This window comes from Apostichopus japonicus, chromosome 18, assembly GCF_037975245.1.
Source record: "Apostichopus japonicus isolate 1M-3 chromosome 18, ASM3797524v1, whole genome shotgun sequence".
Taxonomy (NCBI): domain Eukaryota; kingdom Metazoa; phylum Echinodermata; class Holothuroidea; order Aspidochirotida; family Stichopodidae; genus Apostichopus; species Apostichopus japonicus.
In genome coordinates, this window is record NC_092578.1 from 4,683,831 (window position 1) to 4,707,247 (window position 23,417).

Below are 23,417 nucleotides of genomic sequence, written 5' to 3' on the forward strand. Positions count from 1 at the left end.
TTGATAGTTTTTGACAATTGACAGTTTTATGTTAAGTTCCTACAGCAACCTTCAGTAAAACATATATAAATTGTGAAATGGGCTAGTTTGGACCCTATCTTGATTCGATGAAGCTACGGAAAGTAGATAATACAATGAGAGGTTTATTCGGGAGGATTCGGGAGGACCTCAAGTCATCAACACTACCTACTGTATGAAGAAGCACATTACTTCCTGCTGAGACATTTTTCAGTTCGGTGAGAACAATGTTTGAATCAAAAATCTTCAGTATAAGATTTTGACATTTTTTTTATCTGCCTATATATATTTTAACACAAGAAGAACAGTACAAATTTTATGTAACTTTAAAGAAGCCTTTCAATTTCAGCATTTTCGCAGCCACTGAAAGGAACAATTTATTTTATCTGATCTAGCTTGTTTCAACACACATCCTACCATTATCCTACAGTAATATCTTTCTGATCATATCCCTTTATGCTCTAATTTTTCACATAAGACATTTGAAGCAAGAGACACTCATTTTCCTTTTCGGGGAGGGTCCAGACCCTCCCCTGCCCTCCTCCCCTCCCCTGTCCCCAAAGCACAATCAATATTGTAGGAGATCTCTGATTAGTTGTCCTCGTAGCTTCCACCTACTGTAGGTACAGACTGGTCCTAGTCTAAATTAAGCTGCACACTAATTGAAATATGAACAATCATCTTGACCTTTTAGCGCTTTCGTAATGCTCTCGGAACCCTGTTCTTGAATGTCTGTGGTCAGCTTTATTGCCTCCTCGCCGAGGGGAAAAAGCGAGATTCTAATCCCACTTCTGTTCACAAATGTGTAAGAGACTGTAGACTAGGCCTACGGTATTTTGACAACGACCAATGGAGGCCTCCGTTTGATTGTTGTGTTTACTTTGTTAAAGTCTTGATTCATCCCGCAATGTATATATATACCGTACAGAGTTTCTGGTAGCTCTGATGTACAGGTTCTTTGTTAAACCTTACATTGGTACACTGGAGAAGGGGGAGGGGGAAAAAAGAAAGATTAACTGCACTTTGCATAACTACCAGGTAGTTTCACAGTCCGAGCAAGTCACTAAACAGGAGCAGATTTATGTAACACTGTGTCTAATAATTGATCCAAAAATGTGAAAAGACAAAAGGGGGGGGGGGGGGGGAACAGGTGTACTACTTACTCTTCTTACTATTTTTTTCTTACTTATGGATAATATTCCCCAAATGAGATGAGTACACAGTAGAAGAGGAAATTGGAGGAATTCTAAAACGTATTGTGTTTTGGATGTCTACGGGTGACGAGCTTACCTGTCCCCTCACAAACCTCATCTGTCTCATTCTACCGTGTCTAGAGAAAGTGCTGAGGTCATGAGGAGACAGGTAAGCAAGGAGCAAAGTAAGTTGACAGCTCCCAGATCTCCCCCTCCCTCTCCCCCTCTCCCCCCCAGAGTATTAATATTTGATATATTAGAAAGTACATTACACTGTCCTAGTTAACTTTTGTTTTTGCTGTCTGGTTTTCCATTCATTTTCCTAAAATCAAATTTTAGGCTGGAATGCTGGTACCTTTGATTATAAATGACAGTTTCATAGCAAAAGCTACCTACAGAGGTTAAACATATATATGATTTTCTGATGAGGCATCCCTCCCTTCCCCCCAGAGTATTTATATCTCATATTTTAGAAAGTACGTCGCACTGTCCTAATCAACTTTTGTTTTATCTGTCTGTCTTTCCCATTCAGTTTCCTAAATTCAAATTTAGAGTTGGAATGCTGGTACCTTGATCATAAATGACAGCTTCATAGAAAAAGCTAAGTACAGATAAAAAGAGTAAATATAATTTTCCAGTGATTAAACACTATACAGAAGCAATATTACAAGTTAAAACAGCAAACAACAGCACTTGTCTAGTACAGTTACAATCTTCCCACGGACATAGCTTTCTGACATGAAATGGTCTATTCCCAAAGCAGACATATCGCATTCGCTGAATGGCCCGAAAGTGATACTGTGATTAAACGATACAAACGACTTGCTATTTACTTTCTTATTCCTAAACCAAGAAGAAGCCATATGAGGCTTTGTGATTCCTTGCTTGTAAGCCTACATTTCACACTTGCAAAAGAAGGTGAATAAAGCTGGTTCAGTGTTAGATTTTGAAAATATGACCCTCCCCCCCCCCCCCCCACAATAGGAAACTATGCATGTGCAAGAACACATGCTTTGAGCTATAAACACAACTTTTTATTCAAGGAAAGACATCAAATGTAAATGCACACACACACACACACACACACACCTAAACGCACACATTCAATCCATCAGCGATTCCTTTTCACTTCACCTCGAGGGAGGGGGGGGGGGCAATTCTCCAGTGTCTTCCTATTCCAACTAAAATGTTTTATCTTAGGTCGAGATGCATATAATTAATCTTCTTAGCGACTTACTCGGCTTATCTTTCTTGGCCAGGAGCTGCTGTAGTTGCTGTTTCTCCTGCTGTTCTCGTTGTTGCAACTCCAATTGCCTCTGTTGGGCAGCCTGTTGCTCCAGCATCTGCTCCCTCTTCAGCTGACCAAAGAAGCAAGAGAAGAGAGAGAAAAACGAAGTTAAAAAAAAAGACCCAAAACTCATTGGTTTGGGGATTTACAAGCAAAATATACTTGTAATATATATACCTGTATCCCAGTCTACATGTTGACTTGTAACCTGTCTACCTAAACTACATCGGGCTGGAATGTTTTAGCACTGTGCCCACAGTTTTCTTCCTTCCAAATCGACATATTCAAAGCAGCAACTACGTGAATTGCAAGCTGCAGACCTTTTCTTCCGAGTTTTCTCGGTTCCACGCTGCAGTTATGGTTAATCAGTATTGGCCCCATATTAAAGCACCAATGAGATTCTGATAACCAAAATTCTGTATGATTCGAAACAATAACAATTCCCGGTCAAAAAACATGTTCTGAACACTTTGGGTGGTAGAATTGACCGGCGGGGTTACGGTTACAGAGGGTGCACAGTGCTTAAAGGTTTACCAGTTCACTCTAGACATGGTTGTGAGGAGACGGATAATAGAGGAATGAAGAAAATATTGTGAGACGTTTTCAAAGAACTTTCCTGGCGGCTCTGATCCTCCCAAATTATTCCAAATAGTTGACGTTTTTTTCTTTTTTAAACGGAAAAATTAAATGTCTCCGTGGGAACAATTACTTTGAGATTGGCGGTAAAATGCTTGCGGGATTTCGAGCATGGATGACCAATGTTACAGGATCTGACTTTGCATCATACTTGGGGTCAAATACCGACGACCTTTCAACCAAGACCGATATACTGTGTGTAAGCCTTCCAGAATAGGGCTGCTGGTCTTTAAGGAATGCTCAAGGGTTTTTTTCTTTTTAGTCCGAGGGGAATTTGAGGGGATTTTGTGGGATCAAAATTAGTATCACTGTGGGTGGAATATCTACGATAAAAGTTGGTCAACGGCAAACCGATGGACCCCCGGGACTGTAAGTTGAACCGCAGTAGAAGGCTTAATTACAAATTCTGTAAAGCCTGTCATTTACTGTTTTACAATGTAAATAAGGTATTTTTGTTTCTTTATATATTTACAGTCAGGTTGAGACAATCTCCCAATTTTATCAGCAGGTCTTCATTCATCCCAAAATAAAACCAGGTTAGGATATTTAGAAGTGACTAGCTTATCTGTCTACTCACAACATTGGCACTCTTTCTAAACTGTGTCTAGAGCAGGGATGAGCCTGGGGTAAAAAAAAAAGCACAGAACTTTGCAAAAATTGCGGTATAGGCTCCAGTTTGCATATGCTACAGTGTGTTAGGATAATAGTTTTTGTCCCCCCTGCAGGTTGGTAATGAAAAACATGCGAACGACGGATCAAACGGAACAACGCTGTTGTTAGAAATTCACGGAAATTGAGAGATGTAAATCTCGGAGGTAGAAAAGAAATCACGGATCTTCCGCGAATTCGCGGAAAAAGGTCATGCCTGCTAAAGTCAACAGGTAACCTATCTAATCATAAACATCCTTAAAGGACCATTCGGTACTGGGTCAGGGGGCCCACAATCTCATTTTAAAACCCAAAGTGTCTGGGAGTGTTTTCCCTTGATTTCAGTTTCGGTTTCAGTTGGTGGACTACGTGTTATCCGTTTGAATCTTCTCTTATGGTATCCATCGAGACCTATTTTTACACTAAAGTCTCTTTTCTGTAATTTTTCTGTTTTCAATATTATGAGGAAAATGGAAATCAAGAAATGGAAGTAAAATAAACCATGCTTCTCTGTACCGGAACCGTACATACATCCATGGTCAAAATCGTTTCTACGTTACATAGTTGATCCTACTACCTGGGTTACATACATTTCCATGGTCAAAATCCTTTCTACATTACTCAGTTGATCCTACTTCCTGGGTTAAATACATATCCATGGTCAAATCGTTTCTACGTTACATAGTTGATCCTACTACCTGGGTTACATACATTTCCATGGTCAAAATCGTTTCTACGTTACATAGTTGATCCTACTACCTGGGTTACATACATATCCATGGTCAAAATCATTTCTACGTTACACAGTTGATCCTACTTCCTGGGTTAAATACATATCCATGGTCAAATCGTTTCTATGTTACACAGTTGATCCTACTTCCTGGGTTACATACATATCCATGGTCAAATCGTTTCTATGTTACACAGTTGATCCTACTTCCTGGGTTACATACATATCCATGGTCAAAATCCTTTCTACGTTACTCAGTTGATCCTACTTCCTGGGTTAAATACATATCCATGGTCAAATCGTTTCTACGTTACACAGTTGATCCTACTTCCTGGGTTAAATACATATCCATGGTCAAATCGTTTCTATGTTACACAGTTGATCCTACTTCCTGGGTTACATACATATCCATGGTCAAAATCGTTTCTACGTTACTCAGTTGATCCTACTTCCTGGGTTACATACATATCCATGGTCAAAATCGTTTCTACGTTACTCAGTTGATCCTACTTCCTGGGTTACATACATATCCATGGTCAAATCGTTTCTACGTTACACAGTTGATCCTACTTCCTGGGTTATGAACTTATGAACGTTGTACCACTTCATGCTTGATTAACATCTAGCGTAAACACTATAAACAGGCACATAATAATTAACTGAAGTATTCAAAATCTTCACAATTCCAAGAAACTTTTAATTTTATGGTACTTTGCAAACAACATAATCTTTTGTAGCTTTATCCAATGAAATGAACAGAAAATGGATGATTCCATTGCCCAAAACTTCTCAAAATACTAAATGAGTACTAAATGACCATTTTAAGCTGCAGGTCAACTAGGGAATAAATTCATCCAGTATCGCATACTGTGCACTGTGCAAAATACAATCAAATTGCTATCCAAATAGGAATATTAATATCCAAGTTTTGTAAGTGACTCGGCACTTTTACGATTTTTACGATAAAATCATATTTCACAAAACTTGGAAAAATGATACAAAACATATGAACACTACATTATTCCTTGCATATTGGCAAAAAACGTGCAAAACCAGAAAGATTGTATGCTCAGTCACGTTTTCAAATTATTAGAGCCCCTCTAAATGACAGTGTCCTGTTTACGGAAAAACAGATTTGGCACTGCCGTTTTTCAGGAAAAAAATAGTTCATGCAGTGCGTGGGCGTGAGCAACTTCTAAAATTCAAGAGTCAAGATCCAAGGCTTCAACGACTCCACTTGAATCTTATAATTCAGGGCTAAGGAATGGTAAAGAAGACCTACTGGCCTATCGTAAATGCACAGTAAAGTACATGCACAAATGCACTATATAGCGTATTTTTCTCTCAAATTGCATTCATAAAAATTAACAGATCCTTCTGTCTAGGAATTAAACAGCCTCCCCTAGAAAATTGTGACCTGTTATTTAACGAATATCAACATTTTTTTTTTGTCTTCCCGAGAGAGTCATATGGAAAATGAATACTAATCTTGTGGAACCTGGATATTTGGAGTTTCTGCTACTTAAAATCTGTGAATTAGTGACTCGAGAGTTGTTCAGAGCTGACATGATAACCTTCAAATCCACACTTCATGACTATTTACTATTTTGGTAAAATTATTTTCAGACACAAAAGCATGAAACCAAAGAAATGGTTCTAAGGCCTACTTGTGACATATATATATATGCTGATAACAGTAGGCTAGGATTTGTTTTTCTTTTACATGAAAAATTGAAGAATAGAGTCAGATGAACATTCATATTCACAGGAACAGATTCATATGCCCAGTCAGTATCAACAGAGATCAGATAAACAAGATCAGATGGACAGAGGCCAGATGAATATATGAATATTCATCTCATCAGATGGACAGAGGCCAGATGAATAGATGAATATTCATCCAATCAGATGGACAGAGGCCAGATGAAATAGATGAATATTCATCTAATCAGATGGACAGCGGCCAGATGAATACATGAACATTCATCTAATCAGATGGACAGAGGCCAGATGAATAGATGAATATTCATCTAATCAAATGCAGAGGCCAGATGAATATTCAACTAATCTTAGACATAGGCCAGATGAATAGATGAACATTCATCTAATTAGTAGCGTTGTGCGGTAGTCGGATTTCACACAACCGGTAGTGTTGCAACATGGATACCGGTATCGTAACTACAACCGGTATTTTCCTCAACTTTCATCTACGGTTCAAAGCACTTAGTTACGAGACTGTCAATGTCATACATTCAATATGCATAGCCTAGGCTATGTACATACTCTTACACGCACGTTTATAAAAAAAATAAAAAAAATAACACGCTATATTAGGGCCTTTGTTTTTTAACATATACTGCCAAAAGAAAAGCACAAACCTTGGAAAAAAGCAACCCACACCATCCTTCATTCATACTCGACGTACGATATTAGATTAACACGTTCGCACGTGGATTAAACTTGTAATCCGTACACAAACATAAATTGGGATTTCCCCACTATTCCATGATATTGGAATAGGGCAACCCCTTCAAGTTCAAAAGTTCACAATGAAAAGTTTTTAACTATCAACAACTCACCACGTGTTTGGAACTTCAGACAATTAGAATATAACATAGGGGCTACGTAAATACGGGATTACAAACTACATACATAAGAATAGTACAGATTTATTTTTATCGTTAATCGGCTGTTCTTTACTCCAGGAAATATACTTTGAATACGTGCAATATCAATCTTTCGTACAAAAGTTCTTAAAAATTAACGAGGTAGCGAAAGATAAATATAAATGACATCGTGGAACCCCCCGTAGTAATAAACGAATCCATTTCATTACAGCATCAAAATCTCAAGTACTGCACTGCTGTGTACCAGTACCGTATCCTAGGCTATAATAATATACAGTCCCGTGCGAAGATGGATTTAAACTGGATATACTCCCTGCGGTTTTGGCTCAAAATTTATAAAATCGTTAAAATTATTATAACAAAATGAGGTGAAATGCATAAGGGTTAGATTTTGTACATGGGAACCTTGACAATCATCGTTTGAAGGAAGAATAAATAACGAAAATTTCAGAATAACTTTGAGGTCCCGTAACATGTTGAGCGCAAGTAACGTTCGATATTTATTGTAGCCTAGGTCCAAATTACTACGTGAAAAGTTGATTTGTTAATATATAGCCTAGTCTAGGCCAGTACGTAAGTTGATCAGATATTATTCAAACTAAGAACACAGAAACCAGAAAAAAAATCGTGTTTTGTTTTCTTTATTTCAAATAGTAACACGTAGATATTTTTTATTATGTCCGGGATTCCCGGGAATGATACCGAAACGAATGTAATAACCGGTTGTTTTCCCAATACCGGTAGTAGTTACACATTGCACTGTGATCGGGATTAGTCAATACCGGGATCGGGATACCGGTATTCACTTGACTACCGGGATCCCGCACAACCCTACTAATTAGATGGACAGAGGCCAGATGAATAGATGAATATTCATCTAATCAAATGCAGAGGCCAGATGAATATTCATTTAATCTTAAGGACATAGGCCAGATGAATAGATGAACATTCATCTTATCAGATGGACAGAGGCCAGATGAATAGATGAATATTCATCTAATCAAATGGACAAAGGCAAGATGAATATTCATCTAATCTGATGGACAGAGGCCAGATGAATAGATGAATATTCATCTAATCAAATGGACAAAGGCAAGATGAATATTCATCTAATCAAATGGACAAAGGCAAGATGAATATTCATCTAATCTGATGGACAGAGGCCAAATGAATAGATGAATATTCATAGTCACAGGAGCAGGAACAGATGCAGATGAACAATCAGTATGCAACAATCAACAATCGAGACACAGGAACAGATGAACAAATTCAGATGGACAGAGGCCAGATGAAATAGATTAATATTCATCTAATCAGATGGATAGATAAATAGAAGAACAGTCATAGTCACAAGAACATATTCAGATGAACAGCCAATGTCAAAACAATAAGTCGGTCAAACTAGTCACAACAATGAGAATGAGCAGTGTTACCAAGAGATGAAATGTATGATGGCCTAACATTTCAATCATGGCAGAATCAAATGAAATGAAAAAAACAAAACCAAAAAGCAGAGATCACAAAGGGTGGAGGGGGAGGGGGTGGGGATAGACAACAGGACAAGACAACTTAAACTGGAACATCAAGTAAATTCATAAATCGATTAACATTCGACAGAGCAAAGTGAAGGTGATAAATCTACGAGGCTCACCAAGAGAAGTTCTTGCTGTTGTTTCATGTGTTGAGAAGCCATCTGATCCTGGCGCTGCTTGTACTGGGCCATCAGGAGTTGCTGTTGAAATTGCTGCTGCTGTTGAAGCCGCAGCAAGTCCTGATGGATCGTCCATGCCGGGTCCTCCATTAGGTGGACTCTGTTTCCAGAAGGGAAAACACCACTGGGAGGTAATCCACCAGCCAATGGGTCCTCTGCAATGACAAGAGAAGGGTGGAAAAAAAGGTAAACAAATGAATAAATAAATGGTAAAAAATAGTACTAGAGTTTTATGTCCCGAAAATTTGTTGGGCCAAATTAAGGGATTTAAAGGGAACACAAACATTAATTTTTTAATTTTTTAATTAAATTAAATTTTTTTAAATTTTTTTATTAGAGTATCTATAACCCCAAATGAGCAAGGAACAGCTACTTAACCATGAGCAAGAGTCAGGATTGAGAACACAAGTCAACTTGCCAAGCACAATTTTAACTCCTTTGGCATATATACTGTACCTGTACAACACCTATTCTCTATTAATGTGTTAAGCAAGGGTATTAGAAAGTACAAAGTGGAAAGGGGACAAGTTTTGGTATGAAGGTACTATACAGTATGTATAATTCCTGACTAAGTTGTACCATAAATCATCATAATAATAATCATAATAACGAGCCTAAGTCATGTAAGGTTGAAGACATAGCCTTCTTAGTGTCACTACGGCGAGACTATTGCGAAATTATTACCGTGAATTAGAGTTATTTAAAAAACCAGAGATACCGACTAAGTTAAAAAAAAATTTAAGCCACAAATTCAACACATAATGTGAATGAACCCCATTTATTGACACACTTCAGCACCTGTTTATGTACAGGGTATAACGCCTACTGTATGTCTGTTACCTGCCTCAATATGAAGTTAAGAATCAGAAAAACAATTCCACTCTCTAGAAATTGTCTGATTTAAAAAACCGAAAGCAATACCGTGGCTAATCCAGGACATCTGACTTGCATGTTTATGCTATTATCTAAACTTTAATCTCTTTTTACCTCCCACTTTTGTCGGTCAAAAGAGATCCTCTCTCGCAGCCAGCCGTGACAAATATGGACGTAACAGATCTTCAACAGTTTAATCCTTCAAAGTCTACGGATTTTGGTTAAAGAACTCTTTCAGTCTTGCAGTGTCATTCCGAACTTTTATTAACAAGCTGAATTGTGAATAAACATTTCAGAATTTGATGATCCCATTATCTACCCTGATTTGTAAAATGTGTTATAACATATTTGTGTTAGTTCTACCTTCCTTTTGTAGACTTATGTAAAATGCAATAACTCAAAAAGCAAAACCTCACTAAAAAGGCCACCCAAACCTCCTGCCTAATTCTGTGGTACTTGGTAACGTTAAGTAAACCTGAAGCAATGTGTTCACTACAAACGAGCAAAGTTGGCTAAAATTCCCTAATAAAAGAAACTTTGCAAATTACACCTGTGTGGCCTCAAAAACTTGGGACAAAATACATCGGAGAAATTGCCAATTCACAAATCAGTACCCAATTAAAGTTGACGGTTTCGCAAAATCTGTTGCGACATAACCCGGTACCATACGCACGCAGGAAATGCAATTATTATGAGTATTATGTAAATGTCCCTCAAAACAATACACCATGACTGCTTGTCAATGTTATTCAATCAGATTTCATGTCAACGCTTTCACACTCTCAAAAATCAAACAAATTTGGTGGATGTCACAAAATGATTGCCCTACAGGCTACCTGTAGCTCAGACGATACGTACTCCACAAACACTGGGCAAAGTTACATAATTAATAGAAACTGAGGTTCATTAATGAGTTTGTCATGCAAACTTGCAGCCTACTGCATTTACCGAAGATGCAAGACTATTTGTAAAATAAAGTGATTGCTTGCTAATAAGCCAAATCAAATCTCAAGAGAAAATAATATTTTTTATTGATTTCTAATAGGAAGCAATTCACTGTAATTAACTTCATATCAGTATTCCTATCTGACTGCAATGCATCAACAGGGGGGGGGGGGGGCACAGCTTAATCTTTTTCTGTAGTCAAACACTGTATGATTTGCTGCTGGGTTATATTTGTAGAAGCTTTAAGAAACAAAATGAAGGGCAAAAAGCATGGTTTTGAAGAGATTTCTGAAAATAGTACTTAAGGGTTCACAAAATAGTTGTTTGTTAACATTAATCATGTGTCTTAAGAGTACAATTTAGTGGTTTAAATCTACTTGCAACCTTGCAAACTACTGTACAGTACAGTGGGCTTAACATTTTGATCCTAGCACTTCCTAGTATTCTTGGACTAGGTAGATAGGAGGGAGTGTTGTGAAATTTGTTACAAAATTACAAACTTGTAAAAAAGTATGCATTTCAAGTTAACATCATCTTTTTGCTCTAGCATGGCCACACCACCAGATTGTGGGTAAAAACTCAACAAGTGACAAATGCAACAAGGCTTTTTTTTCAAGCCCAAAAGAAATTGTCATGAGAGGAATCCTAGATGGTTTGACACAGTGACCCTTCCTATTCAGATCTTACCTTTAATGGCATCCAGGCTTGTTTTCCTTACTCGGAATTTAGCAGGTTTCATTGAACCAGCCCACAGGGTCTCAACACACGATGACATTTTGGTTTTTATGTCTGCAAAAACCAGTTGTAAATTACTGTATGCCGGTGATGACGATTGTTATTATTATTACTACGAAGGAAGGGTTGGTTCTTGCTCCAGGACAAATTTCAACTGGCTCTGATACATCCACAAACGATTGTTATATATCGGAGTATGGGTAGGTAAAGGCAATTGATGCTAACATAGTTTACATATGGTCCTGTGTCATGATGTGTGTAACTTTGGCAACAATGGACTGTACTAATATATATATCTGTGGATATATGCTATAATAGTCCAATCACAGTTAGTATCAGTAAAGACTTAATTGCATCCAAACAAATACGGAAACAAGGTCAAAACAAACATGAATTTATCCAAAATTCGTCAAACTCACAGATGTGTGACAACGTGTATAATCTTGGTGACAGACCAATGAGCCTACTAATCTATAGTGGTCCAATCAAAGTTTAGTGCTACCTACAGCAAAACTCGACCCAAACAGACTTGTTTTTATGCAAGAGATGTGCAATATGTAGTAAGGCTTGGTAATGAAGTAGCTGCTATGCTGTAAATGGTTCCAATCGAAGTTAAAGCTATACCTACTAGTATCAGTAAATAGTACAGTTTCCATCTAAACCAAAACCATCAAAACTTAACACAAACAAACATGTTTTTGGCAAAAATGTGCAAATGCCACACATCAGACACAGCTAAATGAGAGGCATGAAACATAAGGCGTTGTCAGTCTTTCGATCGGCCTTTTTGATGAGGACAAATTTATAGATATTTTCTGGTATTTGTAAAATTCTCCAAAAGTAAACAAGAACAGAACTCCAAAAATTACACAAAACTGAACGAAAGTTAGCAAACTGTCTTCTGAGTTCCTTCCACAGAATCTGGTCATCTGTGGACTACTTAAAAGTTGTATGCAGATAAAAAGCATTAAGACCAAAAACAAAACAAGATGAAAAAACAAAACTAAACAACCACTGTACTCTTGTAAAAAGGTGCCAGCTTTCTTTTAAAAAGAACTCCTTTTGGGTTTAATGGGTAAACCTTCAATCAGGATGTCATACTGGTATCAATGGGTCCTGTAGCAAAAGTAGGTAGTGTCTCCGTTTGAGGAATTGAAAACACTGACGGTACCCTGGTTCCACCAGAATCAAACGCTAATTGATCAATGTTGATATGTACAGTTAACCCACCCAGTAAGTACTGCAAACAGTACAGGGTCAATTGCTTCATGCACTCTGTGGATCTGCACTTTGTGTGACCTCTCCCCTCGATAAAATACAAAACAAGCAACAAGGGTGCAGGCTGCTATATGTCAGTATCTACAAATAGCACTTCCACTGATTGTACTGTACTGGGTATTAATCCAGTCCTCAAAAATTAGACCACCGAGCTTATATTCTCATAATGGGCTAAACTTATGGAAACTTCCAGTCTGTTGTCTGACTAACCAGCAACTCTATATTACTGTTATCGGGTCAAAAGTTCAGTACTGGTTCCTCATGAGTGAGTGTGAATAAGAAGCTTTCATACTTCTCTGATCACACGGACTCAGTTTTTTTTTTGTCTCTATTGTTTTTGGAATCCGGATTTAGCTTAAAATACAAGCAAACAAATGTTGAACTTTAAATGACGTAAACAAGGAGGGGGGGGTCTTTGAGCTAGGATGGGTGGAACTTTAATTTTGGCACCAATGCCTAAGTGTAGGTTTGTTGTGCAGGTCTGCCATGGCAATGGTGGGTTTTCTGGAAATTGAGCTGGAATTCAAAATGGACTACTAAAACATCCAACTTGAGGGCTCTTCTGGAAAGCAGTGCTTCTGCACTGAGCAGGACTACCCTAATTAAAGATGACAATAATAAAAAAAAAAAAACATAAAAAAAAATGGTTCCAGTTTTTTTTACATTTAGTGGTCTGTACATTGCATCGCTCCCATGAATCACACAATAGGGCAACCATGTAGGATGGATTATTTTACAGGCACAAGATTAACTTTGATATATTTGTTAATGGTTATGACACATTACTCTGCTATCAGCCCCGGCAGAAATGTTTATTACAATTACTGAGAAATAACCCTTTAAACAGTTGAAGTTCATCAATTTAAAATGACTGGACAATTTAGTCAAATACACGGACAATAAAAAAAGGTCAATTCCTCAGATGCCAAAAAAAAAAAATATCAATGGGAAAACATAAACATGAGTTTGTTTTAACACTATGTGCACTATGTATGTATGTACACTATGTATGTATACTATGTATGTACACTATGTATGTTTTAACACTATGTACAAATTTATCAAGAATGACGAATGGTGTAAATATCAACCAAGGGTGCTCTGTTGTTTGCACAGAGCTAAAAGAAACAAGTTTCGAGTTGAGTCATTATAATTGATAAAACGATGGATTAACATCAATATTTTGGCCTGCAATTACATGAGAAGCCCAGGTCACCATCAAGTTAGCCTCAAATAGGAAAATCCAGTTGAAAACCTCAAAATTTGACAGATGAGAGAGGGTCATTTTATATGAGCCTCCTGGTGAAGTTTGCACTAATTTCCTGTAAAAAGTTTCTCGGGATCAACAAACATTTGAAGTTGATGACACATTTTTGTATCAAAAAGTACACTTCAAGCAAAGCAGGTATGCTGTCTTCACAGATACACATTGAAAATTTGCTTTTGATCCTTCTGCCGATTTATATCCAATAATTTCCTCATTTCAAATTGGGAACGTACCTCAATACAAACAAAAATTAATATTCATTTGGATTTTGGTAACTTCACATCCCCTTAGTTTTAAGTTGGAATCCAATCCAACCAAAAAAGTGAAAAATAAATCCCCCCCCCCCCACACCCCCAAAACACACATTCTGTTTGTCTTTGTGCAACTATGACATCACACCTGTTTGCTTCAAGTTGACTTTAATGGTATGAACTATGACAATATGGACTATCAGCATCTTGGAACTTAGGGCAATATAGGGATTGTGTGCAAATATCATCGGGATACTATAGTACGTTCTACTTTAATTTGGTGGCATCCTTCCCCCTGCTCCCCCCCCTCCCCTTCCCTTTTAATGATTGAGTATGATTTCCACTGGCTTGTGGAAATGGCACCTCAAGGTACACATCTTTATAGAGTGTATTACATTTGGTTGTGTCTTATAAAACAGTTACAACCGAAGAAATAATTATGCAAGTTACAACTTCTAAGTAAGGTTCTACGCCTTCTGCAGCTGTAGATACAGGTACCCCATCATCATCAAACTGTACAGAATTGACGTCAAGTGTGTGGGTGTATAAGTAATACCAGTGACCCGGCATTTTTCAATATATGCAAATCTGGTACAAGAAATATAATAAAGTGCCTTACTGGCAGCCTAATTAAGTACTAGTAAGATTACCTTGAAAGTACTGTAAGTATTGTTCTAGCCCCTTAGTGTCTCCAAACTGAATATTAAAAGCTTATCTTCAAATGAAATAAGTTGACCAATACAGACGGAGGGTCAATTTTAGTTCATGGCCACAAATAATGACCCTAATAATAAACTCAAAAAAAAAACTACCATCAATTACTTCACAAATGATTAATCAAGCGGTACAAAAAGCTACTAAAATTAGTCTAATATATGAAATTGGGAGAAATGAGGTGGTAACAAAGTCCAATAGCATATAAAGATATATCCCTACTACGCTATACAGACTGACCAGTAGCAATGACCAACCATTACAGATTAAAGCCATTGTAGGGTACTATGATTCTCTAGGATTTAGGTCAAGGATTCTGGTCCAGGGTTTTTCTTGGTACTCCTTGATTTTACCTTGACTCACTGTAGTAGTACCACCCTAAATAATTCAATTGGCAGATGACATTATTTGGTGCTTTGAAAGACTTCTTGAAACTAGAATATTTTTCCTTGATTTACAGCACAAATTTTTTTCTTGATGGGGGGGGGGGTTGGGGTGGGGAAGACTTTCCCTAAACTTTTCATAAACAATTGATTATTAGCCAGTCAAACCATTGGTCCAGTTTATCCCCATTCCCGACCTTCATCTGAGCTAACAGAAGAGTATGAAACATTTACCAGTTAAAATGCGAGTGCTTCATACCATTTCAGAGTCAGCTAATAATACGTACTGTACTGTGCCTATCAGGATTTTCTTGATCGGATTTTTCCAGCCAAAAATTGGTCGATTTGACATCGTTAAATGCCTTTGTCAAAGATGGCAAGGTGAAAGTCTCTCTGGTGGATTCAGTCACTAGGACAGAATATTTTTTCATATCTAATAAACACGCCTAGTAATGACATTTTATGACAATTCTTGGACCAGTGACAAGAAGACAGGTTGCCCCAACAGAGAAGTGGATAAAGATATCTTGTTCAACTTCTCAGGAATTAATCAACAGTTTATTGTACAGTACATATGGGTATGAAATTGCAATGAACTGAAGCACTGAAAAAGCAGTTCATTCACCAGGTGATGCCTGAGGGGGGCACAGATGTTACCTTTTAAACCCTCTCAGGGAAAAACTTACAGGCATTGTTTGTAAACAAGGTGTCACCGAAGATGTTTAAAAAAGCAATTGAAATCAAAATTCCCTAATGTGTATCTGTGGGCATACAGGGTTATTGGGTGAACAAATTAATGTACTCACATCTTTACCACATGGTATTCTAATAGAGGTGATTGACATTCAACTTCAGAAATCAGACACTAAAAAAAAAAACTTTTACCATCTGAAAAGAAGGCAAAGAATGTGACAACTACATACCAGTTGTGAATTAAATGTTCTTTGAATGAAGCAGTTTTCACACATGAAGGTATGTACAATCATGTACTAAAAGGTCATGTTGCTTTTACTATATGGTGACCCCCTCAACCCTGACCCAGTGACAACCCTACCTTCATGAATCAAACAAAGAGAGTAGAAAGATATATGCTTTTTTGCCATCAAAGCTAGTTACGAACTGTGCAGGCTATCTTTTTTAATAAGGAATTATCAGTTTACTTTATGACTTGTACTAATTGCTCAATTAAAGAAATACAGTTTTGTGCAAATAGGTTGCTTATTTTAAATTTCATTGCTCCAATATCTTTTTTAAAAGTACTCGGAGAGCATCAGACTTACCTCTCCTGTACCTCCTGATCCTCTGCCCCTCCCCTCCTCTTCTCCATCCCATCCCCTTCTCCATCTTCTTCTCCATCCCCACCACCTGATTTTCATCTTTCATAAAGATACTGTCATGCTTCAATTACATCTTCATCTCTCATCAGAAAACTTTTAGCATACCTGGAACTTTTATTAAAAGACAAGACTTGATACATAATGTATATATATGCCCTCTGATCTTCCTAAGCTTACAAAGATTTGATACCCACCCCCTGACTAATCCACGTCCGAAATACCGCCCACTCTACCTTGCTTCCGAATCTACGTTACAATCAATGTGAATTTTTTTTTTCTTGGCGTCATTGCAGTGAATGTTATGTTGTAACTCTATCCAAATTTAATACCCTGCTTGAGATATCACATTTACAAGATTTTCCAAAATATTTTACATGTACAGCCTCGGCGGACTGTTTAAGACCTCCTCCACACGACCTACAGTAAAACACTTACAAGTGTAAAAATGATTACAGGAAAGCAAAAAATGATTCCCTGATATTTAGAAAGATGACATTAGACAATGAACTCAAGAGGAAAGAGGGGGAGGGGGAATGGGTGGAAAAAACTTTTGCGAATGTGACGGTGGAGATTGACATTTCGAAATACGACTCATTTGTGGTCTCTCTAGCTTATTTCAAGGCGGTTAAAAATACACAAACTTTAACAGGTTGGTAACTTCAATAACTATGATAATCAGATAAATCATCATCATAACAATTTGGCCATCCATAAACACATATATACAAATTTTTTTTTTTTTTTTTTGCTTTCTTTATATTTTGAAATGGAATAAATGACCAGAATGAAAGTAACAAACTGCATTATTATGAAATTCTGATAGATAAAATATTGTCAAAAGTTATACATAAAAATAAAACGATGCAAAAAACTTTTATACAGCAACATTATGGTAATGACCTTACATGTTATTCTCCAGTCGAGAAAACTTATGTGATTGAAGTTATTCTGTGCATACTGAAATGGGAAACAACATAAGATGATATTTGATCGTATGTTTTTCTTTATTTTTCAATGTACCACCGGTGTTGTCCATGGACGAAATATGTCATTGAATGTTTTGAATGGTAGAATGAGAAGGAAGGGCAATGAACGGAAGGACCGGTCATAGCAGGCGCACAGCGTTAAAAGGTTACTGGGACATTCTAGGAACGGTAGAACATGGTTCTAAGGTTGTGAGGAGACAGGTAAGCGAGGAGCGAAGTAAATAAAACTAAACACTGACAAAAACAGAAACAGGATTGAAACGGTCAAATTTTTGACAGCATTTTTGAAACAAATGATTCTCCTTACAACAGCTAGACCACGCCTTGATATGAGTTCAGTAATGAATATGCAACAGTAAAAGTATATGAGTTTCGTAATGAATATGCAACAGTAAAAGTGACGATGTCACCAGTGTAACAAATGCTTACTAACTCAAGATTTAAATTTAGATTCCAAATTTGACATAAAATGTTGAATTCATGTAGAGTTTTAATCCATTAGCCCTTTTGGGTGGGGGGGGGGGGTGCTCCCACATTAGTGGTCATTAAAAATAACTGCCTCATGGCCAGTATTCATTTGTTTACCTCCATGGTCATGTCTGCGCTCAATCAAAGTTCCATTTTTGGAAAGCGAACTGTTTTATGTATTTCCTTTTTTTCCTAACGGACGGAATCACATAATGTCATTAGAAGGATTCTCCTTGTAAAAGCAGTAGCCTGTGTTGACTGAAAAAGCTTCTTCCTACAGCAGCTGCAAATTGCCCTGCAAGAAGGCGTAACCAATATCAAACACTGGAGCATATCTCAGCAGATCAGCTATGCCTATCCTGTGCTATTTTAGTGCCTATTATGTGAAAATACACACTTGCACGGCCCAAGACATTACATCCCTATGCAGTCTGGCTACAGGATGCTGCAAACCCCCAACACCCCCCACCAAGCCCCCCCCAAGGCCCCCCCCCCTCCTGATGACAGCATGCAACCTAGGACTGTGCCTAAAGTCCTTTAAATTATCACATTGCAGAGTATTTCATTAGCTAAACTGTACAAATCTCTTGTATCGACAAACTCGTATCAATCAATTTGTCATAATAAAAACCATCAACTTGTACCTCTGCGATTGCTTCTGATAAATAATACTGACGGGGGGGGGGGGGGGGGAAACTGTCTGAACGACAGCAACAAAGTTTCACCCAATCAGACAGTATAATTAATCTCCTCGTTTACTTACGATTCTCCTGATTGATTGATAGGGAGATGGGCAGCTTTTACTGAGCTTGATGACTATACAATCATGTGTGTTTATCAATGCTCAGTACTCTACCCTCTGCAACAAAATACAAGCTACTGCTGTACGGGGGTCTTTGGTGAATTTATCTCGCTCGGTGACGGTTCTGGCAGGCCTACTACCTGTAAATTTTACCGTATATATCTACTTTAAAGTCATCTGTACTTTTCACCGGGACGCAGCCACACATCATTCTAACTTAACCTCCTTTTTCCCAGTCAAATTCACAGGTGTTGGTTAAATATGGCCAGTAACACTTTTGTCAATATATCAACCTGTTTTCATTGTGGTTACAGTGGTAGGTCACAAGGTGTGCACATTAAATACCCAGGGTTGCTTTTTATTAACTAATTTTTGAAGATTATTTCCTCAGACAATTTCAACACAACTTTTGAATGGCAAAAATTGCACAATTAACACTCAACGGTTTGGCTGTAAACTTAATCTTCCTCAAAAATTCATCCCCTATTGTAAAGTACAATGATCTTGATAAAGAAATATTACATGATTCAAACCTAAACTTGTTTCCATTCAATTCCAAGAGCTAACTCACATTTCTGTTGAAAACTGACCATATTAGTGTAAATTGAAATCTTTGTATTAATCTACCCCACTTTAATTTTAAGAAGAAGTATTTGTGTGGATAGAAAGAGCTTTAATAAAACTGGCTAATTTGGAAAAGTAAATTTCAGAGAAAATATGATCATAGAAAAAAAAAGATGCTTACCAAATTATACAAAATCTGTGGTGTACCTCATATTTAACTAGGAGGGTAAAAAGTTACTAAAAACACTTTTTTTCTTCCACATCCAAACAAAAGAGGATTATCTAAAGTATTTCCAGCACTGTTTTGTGTGTTTACAATTTGAGCACCAAAACACCACAAAAGACATCAAACAACTTGTTACATATCGTATCACAAAGAAAAGTCTAAAAACCCAGAGCTTGTGAGTCAAAACAAGCACACTCTGCCCGAAAACAAACTATGGGCATACGACAAGCACGACACAGTCTACATCATAAACACTTACTGGTTTATATATTTACGAGTAACAAGCTTACCTGTCTCCTCACAACCTTAGCACTTCATTCTACAGTGTCTAGTATGCCTGGTAATCTTTTAACACTGTGCAATTTCCGTAAGATTTGGTATCCCCTACGAAAACGCATGTGTGAACACTGGATGGTAGAATGAGAAGGAAGAGCAACGACCGGAGGAGCCGGTCGCTGAGGGTGCACAGTGTTAAAAGATCACCAGGGCACACTAGACACGGTAGAATGAGGTGCTAAGGTTGTGAGGAGACAGGTAAGCGAGGAGCGAAGTAAATTGTAGCTTACCCCCTGTACTTCTTCGCATTGTACAAAGACGGCCGTTATTTTTGTCATCAACTGGCCATTTAATAAACAAAGTTATCGGGGCACAGAGGGGGAAAAGGGAAACAACTAGTCTCGCATTTTTCCGACAATTTCACTACGCGTGACTCGGGTCTGCTTTTAGAGTTCAAAACAGATTTTTGACACGATGAATTTAGACGTTGTACTTTTTGGAGACTGACTGTCTATCCAAATACTAACCAAAAACGAACTTGCAAAGTGAGATACCTACAAACTGTATATCTTAACCTTTAAACATTAACCTAAAGTTATTAAAATATGGCTCTTTTGTCCACAGACCTATAAAATCTAACGAGCTTGAACCAACATTGTACAAAATCTAGCAAAATTAACATGCCTCAAGTATCTGGTAAACAGATTTAGAAAAAAAAAATAACAACAATTTCAAAAGTAAATGGTATGTACATATTTGTACATATAATTTACCTTTCAAATCACAACAACTTCATCCTTGCATTACCATGCCTTGTGCCTCTGGTATAAAGCATTTTAACACTGCCCTCTCTTGTGTACTGTGTTATTCAGGCCAACTGTTCTACTTGTTACAGGCACAGGTTGATGTGTTGTACTTTCACAAAATGACATAAAATCAAAAGCTTTTACACCTACCAGCATAAAATTGTGTAGCTTTTTCATTTCTAAGTAAATGTAAAAGTTTAGCAGTTTTTCTGCCTCTTAGATGAATATTGAGTTTTGAATAAATCAACACGACAAAAGGAAGGGAGATTTTTAAGTACGCCTTGTTCACATCTGACAACTCAAGAGATCTCAGGATCTTCTCTTGCCTCTGAGAGCCGGTTCATTGAATTGACCCAGTAGATCCGATGGTGGATCAACGTGAGAACGAGGTCTAGCTACATACTGTAGAACTCTATGAATTTGAGAACTCTTTGAATTTTAACAGGGCGGAAACTGCTCCCTAAGCAGCCTCAAAACGCTCCCCTAGACAAAAAGGGTACGGGGGGGGGGGCTGCACACGAATGGGAATAGCATTCCTGTTTCCCATAAAGACAAACAAAGATCCTAAGGAACCGTTCAATCGAATTAAGTCACAAAATAATTCACACAAAAAACGAACGATGTGAGCACTTTGGGTTGTAGAAATGAGAAGGGAGGGCATTGATTGGAGGCCGGCCGGTCATAGAGGTCGCACAGTGTTTAAAGGTTACCAGTTCATTCTTGGCACGCTAGAATGAGAGTACCTAGGGTAGTAGGTTGTGAGGAGACAGGTAAACCAGGAATGGAGTAAATATGGTGGAACAAGACCCCCCATCTTTAGATTCGCGAGAGTCTGTGTGTCTGTTGCAAATGACAGAGGCATTTAACCTTCCCTATTGGTTCACCCCCACCCACCACTCTACAATCTTGCTCCTCTTTGCAGGGTGTCATGGATATGCGAGCATTTTACACAGTTAGAAAGTTGATATAGTCCTTGTAGTATAACCCCCTTCTGTTCTCAAAACATGACCGAAGCTTAAATCAAAGGTGAACAGAGTATTTTGACAAACCTTTGAGATGCATGCTATTGAAGTGGTCCTCAACTCCCTGGATGTTATCCGAGGCCTCTGTCGGAGATGCATCTACTGTGAACAAAACAAAACATTGATAGTTATCTTTTTCATACAAAATAGATATAGAATAGTGTTCATTTGGTATTGCGCCGGTATCCGCCCAAAGACGCTCATGGCGCAGTGCCTATAACCGACCGTCTATTGTAATTCCATAACCATTCTCAAGTCACTGTGGACTATACACGATGAGCTGCCACAAAGGGCGCTAAATCGGATTTACCGATCAGACACACATATTCCCGCACTCCATACTTATATGCTGAGCACCAAGCAAGATGGCAGAAGGTCTCATTTTTGGTATGACTCGGCCCAGAGTCGAACCCCGAACCTTCCAGCTGATAAGCGGATGCTCTAACCACTAGGGCTAACCAGTCGGAACCAGAGGAACACACATACGTACACCTACGGTAAAATTCGCAGGAGAGGGTACAGTGCTGACTAGGCACATCATTTGGCATGCGGGAAACCCAGAATACTGTACAGTGCATTGCTACAAAGATGGCAAACTTTGTTACTGTCCAGCTACGTATGACCTACTTCTCCTAATGAGGCATCAATATTGCTGTAAAAAGTATGAAAAACAGTGAATTATCTTCATTCTTAAAAACATTTATAAAACATGATGAATAATAATACTGTGACAACTATATTAATCCCATCTATGGATTTATTCTTAAATATTTACAATCACTCTGGGGAGGGAGGATGGGGTGGGGAGGGAGGGAGGGAGGATGAGGTGGGAGGGGACAAATTTCTGATTTGACTTTTTTCCAGATTTTTAGGGACAAACTCTTCGACAAGCACCTCAGTTTTTTTTTTCAATTTTAATGCTCTTTACTTCATTGTTGCACATATTATTTTTAGTTATTTTGTGCAACTTGTACTATTTAATGTTGTAGACAATCAAATAAATGAAACAAAACTTATTTTGTGTTAGGGGATAAAACAAAACAGAAAATACAAAGAGGGAAAGATATTCCAATCTATGTAAACACTAAATTTACAAAACTGACAACAATGAAGCACCACATTTATTCACTGCTTTTCCCCTGAAAAATTCAGGAATAGACTTCTGCCACCTTATCCGGCCCGGGCGGAAACGCTTCAAAAATAGAAATAAAAGCCTAAAAATAAAACTCCACACTCCGAGTCAAAAGAAGAAACAGAACAGAATAGTCGAGCAGATTTAAAAATACTAAGATCAACAACACTAGAAACGCTTTCCCTATAAAAATCTGTTGGTGAACTCCAGACTGTGTGCAGCTAATTACAATTGCCCTTGGATATGTTCGAGATGCTTTGGTTTATTTTTAAACTTGCTATTTTCGTGCGATCTAGTGACGCAAGTGTGAGGAGGAGGAGTAGAAGAGCGGTTGAGACACCAACAGACAGCTCTTTGATAAGCGTCCAAGTTGCCTAACTGTTATTAATTGTCATGTTTGTTAAATATCAAGATGTTGTTTTTCTTTTGTTTGTTTTGTTTTGCTTCCTTCCTTCCTTCGTTCCTTTTTATTTCTTTTTTTTAAAATATTTTTGTCTGTCA

The 23,417-nt window shown here is 37.8% G+C and overlaps 1 protein-coding gene across 11 annotated transcripts in view; it reads right to left on the reverse strand.

The window, feature by feature from the left end:
* LOC139958985 (histone deacetylase 4-like) overlaps nucleotides 1-23,417 on the reverse strand; it is an 88,150-nt gene that overhangs the window by 39,264 nt on the left and 25,469 nt on the right. For 7 of the 11 annotated variants that reach the window (XR_011789925.1, XR_011789922.1, XR_011789921.1 and 4 more), the window contains 3 exons: nucleotides 21,812-21,886; nucleotides 8,792-9,006; nucleotides 2,449-2,569 (listed from right to left, as the gene is read on the reverse strand). Coding sequence is in view for 1 of the 11 variants with exons in the window: in XM_071956453.1 (XP_071812554.1) it covers nucleotides 2,449-2,569; nucleotides 8,792-9,006; nucleotides 21,812-21,886 (411 nt within the window). In the remaining 10 variants the exon portion in view is untranslated. Of the gene's footprint in view, nucleotides 1-2,448; nucleotides 2,570-8,791; nucleotides 9,007-11,356; nucleotides 12,832-21,811; nucleotides 21,887-23,417 lie in introns of those variants that run through there. The other 4 variants (XR_011789926.1, XR_011789923.1, XR_011789924.1 and 1 more) reach the window with 3 other exon arrangements.